Source organism: Onychomys torridus, chromosome 23 (assembly GCF_903995425.1).
Source record: "Onychomys torridus chromosome 23, mOncTor1.1, whole genome shotgun sequence".
Classification (NCBI taxonomy): domain Eukaryota; kingdom Metazoa; phylum Chordata; class Mammalia; order Rodentia; family Cricetidae; genus Onychomys; species Onychomys torridus.
In genome coordinates this window covers 56,676,791-56,689,290 of record NC_050465.1, presented here as the reverse complement: position 1 = coordinate 56,689,290, position 12,500 = coordinate 56,676,791, and the positions used below count along the sequence as shown (strand labels likewise).

The 12,500-nt window shown below is 45.6% G+C and overlaps 1 protein-coding gene across 1 annotated transcript in view; it reads right to left on the bottom strand.

Moving 5' to 3' along the window:
- Xrcc5 (X-ray repair cross complementing 5) overlaps nt 1–12,500 on the bottom strand; it is a 76,528-nt gene that overhangs the window by 36,938 nt on the left and 27,090 nt on the right. Inside the window, exons 10-11 of the mRNA XM_036173009.1 lie at nt 7,359–7,452; nt 5,021–5,090 (exon numbers count right to left, since the gene is read on the bottom strand). Coding sequence (XP_036028902.1) covers nt 5,021–5,090; nt 7,359–7,452 — 164 coding nt within the window. The remainder of the gene's footprint in view (nt 1–5,020; nt 5,091–7,358; nt 7,453–12,500) is intronic.

Here is a 12,500-nt window from a genome sequence, read left to right as displayed (position 1 = left end):
AAAGTTGTGTGGCTGTTCTTTCTCCTGTCTTGCTGTCCACCCTTAGACCGTGTTAGTGTTCTTTTTTTGTTTGTTTGTTTTTGTTTTTCGAGACAAGGTTTCTCTGTAGCTTTGGAGCCTGTCCTGGACTAGCTCTGTAGACCAGGCTGGCCTCGAACTCACAGAGATCCGCCTGGCTCTGCCTCCCGAGTGCTGGGATTACAGGCGTGCGCCACCATCGCCCAGCCATGTTAGCATTCTTAAGTAAGTAGCGAAAGTGTTAGAAGCCCATGGTGCTCTTCAGTAGCCCTACTAATGGCTGGGTAGAGGATGACATTCAAACAAGAGGACAGATTTGGTTTGGGGAGCCTCGGAGAACTCTGTGAAACCACAATCACAGGTAATAAACCACAGATGCTGGCAAGAGTCCCCTGATGATCAGCATGAATGAACAGGGAAATGAGCTGACTTTCACAACGGAAGGATGTTATTATGCATGTGGTCCTGGTTCAGAACTTCTGCCTTGTAAAACTGTGGTGACAGGCTGCCAGGGCTGCCAGGAAGAAGAGACCTATGAGAAAGCTACCTGGGACAGCATCAGCAACAGCCCTGGAAGGCTCTCCGCCAACACGATTAAAACAGGCATCACTATCCCTCCCGCTGAACGCCAGAGGACAAGGAAGCCTACTGTGGACTGCTCAGCTCAGGAGATGAGATGTTACTAAGCACTCCATGCACCTATGCTGCAAGCAGGCAGGTCAGAGAGTAAGTGCGCCCGTATTTTAGTTAATGCCAGTGTGTGATACGGTCAGTTCTACCTAAGTGATATTATCAACGATCTGCTGTTGGTCAGACTTCTGTCCAGTCAATCAAAAAACCAGACAAGAAAAAGGGGAAGGACTTCCTCCTCCCTTCCCCAGACAGAGGTCTCTTGCAGGGATAAAGCAGATCACTACCTAGGAGGGTGCTTTGCTTTCATAGACAAAGCCATGTGAGTTTGGGATCATAAGGGCTTTGGTAGAGAGACGCCCAGGCAGAAGAACAAAAGCAAGACAAGAAATGAGCAGACGAAACCTGTGCAGTGGAAAGCCAGAGTGGGAGGCACAAAAGGAAAGCAGGAGAGAGACAAAGCCCTCGTGTTAACAAGCTGGGTCCTCTGCCCACAGTGCTAGGACAAGCCTGGTTCGGTGACAGCTGTGGGGAGCTGTGACTCACCCAAGTGGAAGCACAGAGGACATCCACTACCACAACAGTGGCGGTGTCACGTTCAAAGTACAACAGTCTGCCGTCAACAGGCCGTCACAGGACACCGGGCTGTAGAGCTGGGACACAGTGTGGCGGAAAAGGGGCCATCGAAACGGCTTAGCAGGGAAATCTGCTTGTCACCAAACCTGATGACCTGAGCGGGACCCTGGAGCCCCACATGGTAGAAGAAAAAAATCAACTGCTGCAAACTGTCTTCACACACGCGCACACACACACACACACACACACACACACATACACACACACCACACACACACACCACACACACACACACACACACATATACACACACACTACATATACACACACACCACACATATATACACACACACACACTACATATACACACACACACACACACACACACCACACACTACATATACACACACACCACACACACACCACACATATACACACACACCACACACACACTACATATACACACACACACACACATATATATACACACACCACACACACATATACACACACAACACATATACACACACACACACTACATATACACACACACCACACACATATATACACACACCACACACATATATACACACACCACACACATATATACACACACACCACACACACACACCACACATATACACACACACCACACATATACACACACACCACACATATACACATATATCACACACACACCACACATATACACACACACCACATATACACACATATTACACACACACACTACATATACACACACACCACACACACCACACACACACACATATACACACACACCACATATACACACATACCACACACACACACACACACACACCCCACACCACACAACAAGACAAAAAAACAAACAAATAAATAAATGAAGTTTTAAAAATTATATGTGGGAAAAGAGGTTGTTAGGAAACAGGCGAACAATTTGCTAAATAGAAAAATTCAGTATGTGAATGAGGCTTATGTTCAAATCCCTGTGTGAATTTTAGAGAAGTCTATCTCTTTCAATTTTACATCTTTTTTCATCAGCAAAAAGGATATAACCACACCTCTTATAACCTAGATGCCATGTGGTCTATTTGCCTTGTTACTTTTAAAAGACAAATTCAAACCTCTAATTCTGTGGCTCGGGGGAACCATGTTTTTCTAAGGCTGAATGAATTCTCAGGAAGGTTCTGTTCTCTCTTGTGTTCTCAATCAGACTTTGGTCTCTTACAATCTCAAAAGGTCTCGGCCCAGGCGGAAGTAATTCCAGACACCTAACTGCCTCTTCTCAAGTGTCCCCCAGTATAGTACCAGCATGGCCAGAGTTTTGACCATCTGGGTTTTGTGGTTATCACCTGGGGACTCACGGTGAAAAACGCAGGTGTGCCCAGGGATTAATTCCCTCCCTTTCCTCACCCTCCTCCTCCGAACCAGCTCTGGGTTTTCTGTCTTCTAAGGGGCCATGGCATTTCCCATTCTTCTCAAGCCTTAGCAACGACTGGTGACCAAGCCTAGGACAAGGATTCACTCTCTGCCCCGAACACCCATCCAAGTGTTTCCTGAATCAAAACAATCCTCTCAGACACTCACAGTTAAAGCTCTAACATTTCTCCATGTCCTCACCACTGCTTTGTGGGATTGCTATGCGGGATAATGGAAGTACTAGAAAATGTGCTAACAAGATGGTCTGCACACAGCAGACGCCAAGGAACTAGAAGCTTCAGACTGACATTTAGTCCCTGGAGAGACCATCCTACATGAAGCCGGCAGCCCAACCACTTCCAGAGGAGGACACTGGCCACAGACTGGCCACAGTAATGGACAATAAGCAAGTAAAGGCTAAGATCTCAATCCTTCTCTAAAGAGACAATAAAATGCCAGGAATGTTGGCATACTTCTTTAATAGCAACAACTGGGAGGCAGAGACAGGTGGATCTCTGTGAGTTAGAGGCCAGCCTGGTCTACAGAGTGACTTACAGGCCAGAGAGGGTTACACAGTGAGACACTGTCTCAAAATACAAAGGAACTATATATATATATATATGACTGACGACAGGATCCTTTGATTTATCTGCCCTCTTCCAAACACAAAGTCACTATGAAGTCTCCAGTGATGATGTCAACTCATGAAAGAAATCATTTCAAACAAGCAAACAGTCTAGCAATCTCCCTGACTCGGCCTGCCAGGCCCTGGGATTCCAGGCTCAGTGACAGATGAAGTCTGAGTCACTGCTTCCGCCTGAAACTGTCATCTAGAATTCCAGACCTCCTCCAATTTAGATGAAGGGTGTGGAGGTTTGATGTAATTGGCCCCTATAATCTCATAGTGAGTGGCACCATTAGGAGATGTGGCCTTGTTAAAGGAAGTGTGTGACTGTGGAGGCCAGCTTGGGGTTTCCTATGCTCAGAATACCACCCAATGTCTCAGTCGACTTCCTGTTGCCTGCAAGATGTAGGACTCTCAGCTACATCTGCCTGCATGCTGCCATGTTCCCCACCATGATGATAAAGGACTGAACCTCTGAAACTATAATCGAGTCACCCCAATTAAATGTTTTCTTTATAAGAGTTTCCATGGTCATGGTGTCTATTCACAGCAATAAAAACCCTAAGTCAAAGGGTTTTGTGTTTTGTTTGTTTGTTGTTTTTGAGACAGGTTTTCTCTGTGTTGCCCTGGCTGTCCTGGAACTCACTCTGTGGACCAGGCTGGCCTAGAACTCAGAGATCCACCTGCCTCTGCCTCCAGAGTTCTGGGATTAAAGGTGTGAGGCACCAGGCTCATTTTAGGTGAAGTTTTATTTTGTCTTACAACTCAAAGGTTCTTCCTATATAGTAGCGCTTAACAGAACAAAAGCCTCTTCCTCCATCTCAAACATGGAACATACACAGACAATTTCTGTCTGCAGATTATCATGACCACAAAGCTGGTCTCTGTCAGGAAATGACCATGAACTTGGCCTTTGCTGTTCCTGCCAATAGGATGTGACCTGGTGACGGGTCATGCTCTCTGAGCCTTCGTACATTAAGCTTGTTTCTGGGCGACTGCACAGCAAGTCCAGGCATCTTGTCAGACCCCAGGTTATCCACCTACGCTTGGGAGCAGTGGTATCTAAGGGTCAGTTTTCCACTGCAAAGCTGCCGCACTGGAAGATAAACACATAGAGAAAAGGCAGCCAGAAACAGCCTGACTCTGGGTAGCAAAAATGAACGTCCACAGAGAACGTAAAAACAAACCTACAGGCTTCCCGACTCCATTGGCTGCCACCTTTCAAAGTGTAAGTGACCCTGAATGGGAGTGCAATCAAGTGACTATCACTGGTCACTCACCCATCTCTGTCAACTATTTTGATATTAGCCACAACCTAAATGAATCATAGGTTCTCTACGACAAAGAAAGGGAAAACAAGGTCACATGAGAAGGATCTAGTCTAGAAACCCCAGCAAAGGCCTTCTCAGACTACACAGATGGGGCCTCTCAGAAAACAAGATCAATCTCACTCACAGGACACCAAGAACTTTAAGGTGGAAATGAAAGTTCCACGGTTCTGATCCCAAGCTTCTGAAAGAGGGAGCCCGGCACCATAGTTCCATCTTTGCGTGGGCAGATCTGTGCTGTGCTGACCACCCCAACCTCCCACCCCACTGTGCTCATAATGCCAACTCAGTAAGCCCTGGCAAGCAGCACAGATCTGTCAGAGAAGATGAACGCTGTGAAGATGAACATTGCAAGGAAACACCAGAGCTCCTAATGCAGACTTGAAATCACTTTCTCTCGGACACTTGGCATGCCACTTACCTTCCTCAAAGCTGGCAATCTTCTGTCTCACTAGAACACGGAAGTTTTCAACAGGATTCACACTTCCGACCTAGAGCAGACCCAGAGACAACACACCCGCACGTCACTTCTCATTTCGGCAATATCCCACATCTTAGCTTCACTCCAGTTGCCGTGATCAAACACCCCGACAAGGACACTTCCAGGAGAAAGTGTGGGCTTTACTCAGGTTCCAGGTTCCAGTCCATCACATCAGGGAAGTTGGGGGGGGGGGGCGGGGAGCGAGGGAGTCTGGTCATAGCGTATCCATAACCAGGAAAAGAGAGCAGTGAACGGATGCATGGTAGTGCTCAGCTAGCTTTCTGCAATCTATCAAGTTCAGATCCCCTTCTGAGGAAATGGTGCCACCTACACCAGACGGGCCTTCCCACCTCAATTAGTGTAAGCAGGATACTTCCCCACAGACAGGCCCACAGGGCAACCTCATCTAGACAACTTCTCTGCAACTCAATTCCCAGACAATTCTAGATTATGTCAAGCTGACAGTTAAAACTAACCATCACACCTCAGGTAAGACAGATGGCTTAATGTAGTAAATGTGCTCTTAAAAACAAAAAAGGAGGCCTTTCTATCATCATGATTTCCAGGATTCTGTTAAAAGCTGGAAGATTCAGGGGTGAGCAAGATGGTTTATCAGGTAAAGGTACTTTGCTGCCAAGCCTGATGCCCTCCCTGAGTTCAATCCCCAGGATCCACATGATAGAAAGAGAAAACCAACTCCTGCAAGTTGTCTTATTTCTACATGTACACTGTGGCAGGCAAGTGTGCATGCATGCAATATGGACACATACCAAAAAAAAAAAAAATCAATGTTTAAAAAAAGCCAGAAAATTCAAACAGTCACACAGTTGTTCTGTCTATTTTCACTTGACTTTCTTTGTTCAAGGTGACTTATCTCCAGAAAGGCCAGAAGTATTATTATAACCCATGCCACTAGCCAGCCCAACTTGAAGGCTTTATGTGCTAAAGACCACCTATCCATTCTGATAACCAATTAGAAAGTGAGGGGTGTTGTCATGTGAGAGCATGCTAAGTAATTCTCCCATTATGATGACATGAGAAACAGCAGCCAAATGCTTGATTCACTTAACTACTGGGGGCGTGGGGTGGTGTGTGGGGGGGGGGGGCGTGAGGGGAGCTACTACTGACCCTTTGACATTGAAGTTTTGGTAGAATACATAAATATGCCCACACTGAACATATCTTTAAAGAAACAGATCACATGTACAGATGTATTGTAGTACAGCTCTCTCTCCTACTGTATGACACTTTCTGATCACGCCTCTGGCGGCATTAATCTCAACCTAACGAGGTCTCTGTAGCACGTAGCTCCAAGAGGAGAAAACAAAGGGCTCCTGTGAGTGCTGGGAAAAAGTTCCTGTGAACCTCACAGGAAAATGTATTATTTCTGCTTTGCTTGGAATAGTATGTAGGAAAGTGCTCAGAGCATGAGATCATGGCTTCTTAATACTACAAAAGACTCCCACAAAGTCCAAACCACTGTTCAGACATCTGACTTTTCTGTTTGACTTTGCTAACTGGGGAAATGTAAGATCTGTCCATTCGAAACAAAGCTGCATGTATGAAGGTAAAACATTCCAAGTTCCTAAACCTGCTCATCAAACGAAGCTCTCTGTATCAAAGGGAATTTGATTTGCAAAGTCCTAACCTTGCAAATTCTGTTTTGGAGGGCATTTTTGTGGGGTTTTGTTAGGTTTGTTTTTATTATTTTTAAATCACATGTGTGTATCTGTATGTGGGTTTGTGCACATGAGTGCAGGTGCCAGAGAAGGCCAGAGGGGTTGGATTCCCTGGAGCTGGAGATTCAGGGGTTATGAGCCACCCCATGTGGGTGCTGGGAACAGAATACGGGTGTTGTTAACCCTCAGAGCCAGCTCTCCAGCCTCTGAAGTTAGATGGAAACGGGACACTTAGCTCAGTTTTATGTGTTTGGGGGATAAGACCCAGATCATTAACCATCTCCTCCTTACTCCAGTCATGTTTACTAGATGGAAAATTGCAAAATGAAGCCAGTAAGAAAATCTGTGCCCGAGTGCTACCGCTGAGGCATTCTGTGATCGATATCTCATTCAGAGCTCTGTTTACTATGATCAGACAGACAGTTCTGTATGTCATTCACTATTATTAACTACTTCCAGGAAGAAAGGAAGAACATGGGGTGGGTCTATACGGTTCATATACAAAGAGGACCGGAGAAATGGTATGTCAGCAGACTCATCAAGCCCAAGCCTTGGCCTTCCTGTAGGGGGAGAGGGGACACTGGAAAAGCTCAGTTTACCTTGGTGACATTCCCTTCAGCCAGGCTGGAGACACTGATGTGACTTTCTTCTTTCTCAGTCTTACATTTTTTAGCAGCAGGCCCTTCTTCGTGCCTAGAAAGGAAAGAAACGGGTAAGTTTTCCCCCTTATAGCAAAAATACAGTGTTGTTTGTTTTTCCTTTTTTTGTGGGGCCCGCCACCCAGCTCCCAAAATAATCACACACAGAGGCTTATTCTTAATTATGAATGCCCAGCCTTAGCTTGAATTAGTTTCTTGCCAGCTTTTCTTAACTTTAAGTCATCTGTCTTTTGCCTCTGGCTTTTCCTTTTCTATTCCTGTCTACCTTTCTTTGTTTCTTACTCCGTGCCTTGCTGTGTAGCTAGATGGCTGGCCCCTGGAGTCCTCCTCCTTCTCTGGCTCCTAGATCTCCTCCATCTCTCCTCTCCTCTCCTCTCCTCTCCTCTCCTCTCCTCTCCCCTCTCCCCTCCCCTTCCCTCCCCTCCTCTCCTCTTCTCTCTCCTTCTACAGATCTTCTCTCTGCCTGCCAGCCCTGCCTGTCCTTTCTCCTGCCTTGCTATTGGCCATTCAGTTCTTTATTAAACCATCAGGTTTAGACAAGTGCAGTAACACAGCCTCACAGAGTTTAAACAAATGCAACATTACACAAAAGTAACACACCTTAAAATAATATTCTACTACAATACAGTGCCTAAGATATTTTATGTGGAAAGTTATTTTCCAAGCATCTAAAGTAAACAAGCACAACATTTAGACAGTCTATCTAAACACAGGCCTCCTTCTCCCAGCCCTGGGCCCTGACAAGAGACCTTGGAGGTGTGTGGGCTTTGTGTCATGGCAGTACAGAAGTCAGCAGCACCTGCTGCATCATGGGGTATGTGCAAAAGACAAGATGGCAAGCACAGGCACGAGACCTGAGCAGGAACTAAGAATCTCAGAATCCACAGCCATAGCCTTTTGCATCTGAAAACCCACCTTCTCCATTGTACTAACCTATGTAAGACCTCTATAAGCTTCTAATTAAATGTGTCAAAACCTTAGACAATCACAAGTTAAATATACAAAAACTTCTTTTTTAAGTCTTAGATGGTTTTTTTTAAAGCACACCCTTTAGTTTGCTTTCTTACAGCCCTGATTCTGTTTGGGCATGGTGCTAGCAAAGTCCAACAACATCTGTGTGCCCAGGGAAAGATGGTGCCAAGAAAGGCTTCAAACATCTGCCTCAAGTAACACAATGGCTTTAATAACACGTTGCCTTCGAAGTCATGAAGATGCTAAGGCAATCATAGGAGAAAAGGAAACCCAATCCAAAGACCCTGCTCATCATCTCCCCCATACAATGAAACACAAAGATGTGAAGAATTTTCTCTTGGAGAAACAGTAAGTGTAGGCTAAGGGCAGCCATCAAGAAACAACTGAAAGTAGTAACTATGTTTGCAACTATGTCCTGGCTAGGGCTGGGAAGATGGTTCAGTCAGTAAAGTGCCTTGTGAGCAGAAAGACCTGGGTTCAATTCCCAGAATTGTGTGTGTGTGTGTGTGTGTGTCTGTGTGTGTGTGTGTGTGTGTGTCACAGTAGAGCACTGTAGTTCTACTGTTTGGGAGGCAGAGACAGGCAGATCCTTGGGGATCGCTTAACCTACTTGGTAAGTTACAGGCCAGTGAGAGATCTCGTCTCAGGAAAATTTTTTAAAATGTGGATGTTGTGCTGGGCAGTGGTGGCGCACACCTTTAATCCCAGCACTCAGGAGGCAGAGCCAGGCGGATCTCTGTGAGTTCGAAGACAGCCTGGGCTACAGAGTGCGATCTAGGATAGGCACCAAAACTACACAGAGAAACACTGTCTTGAAAAAAAAAAAAAAAAAATGTGGATGTTGCCAGAGAAATGACAACCGAGGCTTGAAGGGAAGAGCCTCGATGGCTTCCCCCGATACGCTTCCTGGCCCTCATCTCTTTGTCTTTCCAACTCTGCTTCTCCAAGGGAAAAGGTCAGTGGACAGGAGGTTTTAGGTCACGCACAGTTCACGACCGTGCTGATTACTCTGTGCGTCCCTGTCAGAGGTGGCTCTTTATTCATCCGGTTTCTGCCTTTCTAATTTTCTCTTCGTTTTTAAGACTCATTGTCTGAAGGTGGGCATTTGAGCAAAAAGCCATTACATTTTGAAATAATAGTGTTGAAAAGCTTTAATAGATGGAAGGGTGCCTGGCACACACAAAACTGAGTCTTGATTCCCAGCACTGCCCACACTGCCCAACCTCACCAAAAGAGACAAGCCCATGAAAGAGTTTCACTGTTCCCACTACAGTTAAAGAAGAAAAAGAACAAGGTGAAGGGTGTGTGTGTTCATTAGCTCCAGTTAGTCATACCACAATAATGTTATCTTAAAACATCGTTATTTTTGACATACACAGTTTGTCCATCGATGCTCTTCCCTTCAAGAAATGTTAAAAAGGCATAAAGGCCAATGGTAGACACGGAGAAGTACACAGACCCCAGGAAGACTAATTCTGACCGAAAGTGTGTGTGAAAACAAGTCACACCCGCCGCTGTAGTTAGCCTGTGCCAGCTCTTCCTGAGAGACAAGAACAGAGTGCAGGTGAAGATCTGGGGACAAAAATACACGTGGCTTCCAGCCTTAGTGCTCTGTAGACTTTTTTATTTGAAATTTTAACTTATTTCTTCCTATTATTATTTGTGTGTGTGTGTGTGTGTGTGTGTGTGTGTGCGTGCGCGCGCGCGCACGCGCACGCACGTGCAGACATCCACATGCTACAGCTTACATGTAGAGATCACAGGACAACATGAGGCAGCTGGTTCTCTCTCCACTGTGGATACTCAGGTCGACAGGCTTGCACAGCAAATGCTTTTCTCTGCTGAGCCATCTCACCAGCCCCAGTCTCAGCCTCTCACATCTTCTTGATGTATTATTCATAAGATTTGATCCTAGGATATCATCTAGATTTTAGAGTTTACTAAGTTACCTCTTGGCTGCACTTGAGTTTGCCAAGGAAAGCAGGGCAATGGAAAGTACCTTTAGTACAGCAACTATTCTCCTCCCCAAATACAAATTAATGTATATAATACGAAGAAGCATCACTGAGAGATGTTTGCTGTTGTTGCAAAGACACAGGTTTGGTTCCCAGCACCCACGTGACAGCTCACCATTGTCTGTAATTCTGGTGTCCAGGGGATCTGACACCCTCTTCGGACTTCCACAGATACTAGGAACACACTTGATACATAAACATGCATGTAAGCAAACAGTCACAAAAATGAATGAATAAGCAAACAAACAAATCTGGGCCTGCCTAAGGACCACATGTCCTGCCTGGATTTCCGCACCCCTTTCTGCATCAGATTGATGCCTTTCTCTACCTCTTGTACACTTGCGTTTGCAGTAGATGGTGATTAATGCAGGCCCACAACTGGCCAGAGTAGAGAACAAGAGAGAACAGGAATGCTCAGTTCTCAAGGGAACATATATACAGCACCCCCACCCCAAGGCTCAGGGAACACTGGGGAAGAGGGGGCAGAAAGAATGTAAGAGCCAGATGTGGCTCATGACACTATCAGGCAATGTCTCCTGGACACGTCACAGCAGCTGCACATATGAACAACATACATGAACCTATGCAAGCTCAAGCCAGACCAAATCCCAGCAAAGAGAGAGGAGTTGGCACACACTCCCACCCCAGCTATGGAGTGAACGGCAACTGTTAACTGCTGAGCCAAGACGAGATTGTCTTCTCTGAGAGTGAAGCCCCTGGTGAGCGGGGCATTCTCCAGCAGAAGAGCATATATCCAACAACATTGGATAATGTTGATCTTTAAGACTCTTTTTTTAAGTCACAAAGTTGGGTGGGCAGGGAATGAAGGTAGATCTGGGAAGAGTTGGGGAAAGGGGGCTGAATATGATCAGAACTGTTGTATGAAACTCAAAACTCTCAAAGAATACAAATAAATACAAATCTTTTTTTAAAAGAACAAAAAGAAGTATTACATATACAATGTGTCAAGCTAAGGCCTGTGGAGCTACAAAGTTAAATCACATGAAGAGTTTCTTAAACCCTCTAAAATAAGATTTGAGTAAAGGAAGGACAAAAGTATATAGTATATGGATTATATTCCCTGTATCCAGCAGGTAAAAACAGCCCCAGAACTAAGTACATATTAATTTTAATATGGTTCACAGCTTCAAGGTCAAGTAATTAATAGTACTATTATAAATCTTGCATTTAATACTCACAGCATCTATGTGAAGCGGGAAAGGACAATGACATAATCTCCAGATTATCTATGAGGATACTAAACCCTAGAAAGCAGGAAATGCCCATGCAGTCACCTAGACACACAGACCTTATCAGTGCTACATTTGGATGATGGGATCCATGGTAATTCCAAATCCCATCACATAGATGGTTAAGATTGGCCATCAGCAGACAGGGATGAGAAGCCTGGCAGGTAGAACCCCAGTACCCTGTCTCTCATCCTCTCCACATAACCTCTGGCTAATCTAAATTGATCTAAACTGAGAATAGGACCGCAGTCTCCTGGTGCCTGTGCCTGCAGCAGACACTGGACAGAGAGGAGGGCTGGGTCCTAGTGGTAAACACACACACTCTGGAGCCTCACAGGAGAGCATAACACCCCCCACTCCCACCTTGGGCTCTCAAGGTCCAGGAATGAGGAAGGGATACCTGTAGCTGGAGGAGAGCTCTTTGCCAGGGAACATGAAGAACATGGGCAGAACCTAAGACTTCCATGCACCCACATCCTGACCTTGGCTTAAATCTAGGAAGCCCACAGTGTGCGTGCTATTAGCCAGCAGAGACCATAGCTGAGTTTCCACTGTGCTTGGATAGTGTGCACGTAAATTCTCTCTAGTGGGCTTGTATCAGCTCACTCCACAGTTAGGGGAAACTCATGAAAGGGCCTAGGTTTAAAAGAGTGTCTCTAGAAAACAGCATCCCCAAGCCCAGGACTGGCCATTTAGAGGGCTCATCTCACATCACAACAGAAGCCACTAGTTCTTAAACCCACATGGCTGAAGCATAATCATGTCAACCAAGAGTGTCAACTTAGAGCGTCATTTCAAAGGGCCCCACAGCAGCTCCACTAAGACCCATCCTCTGAGCAGCCTGA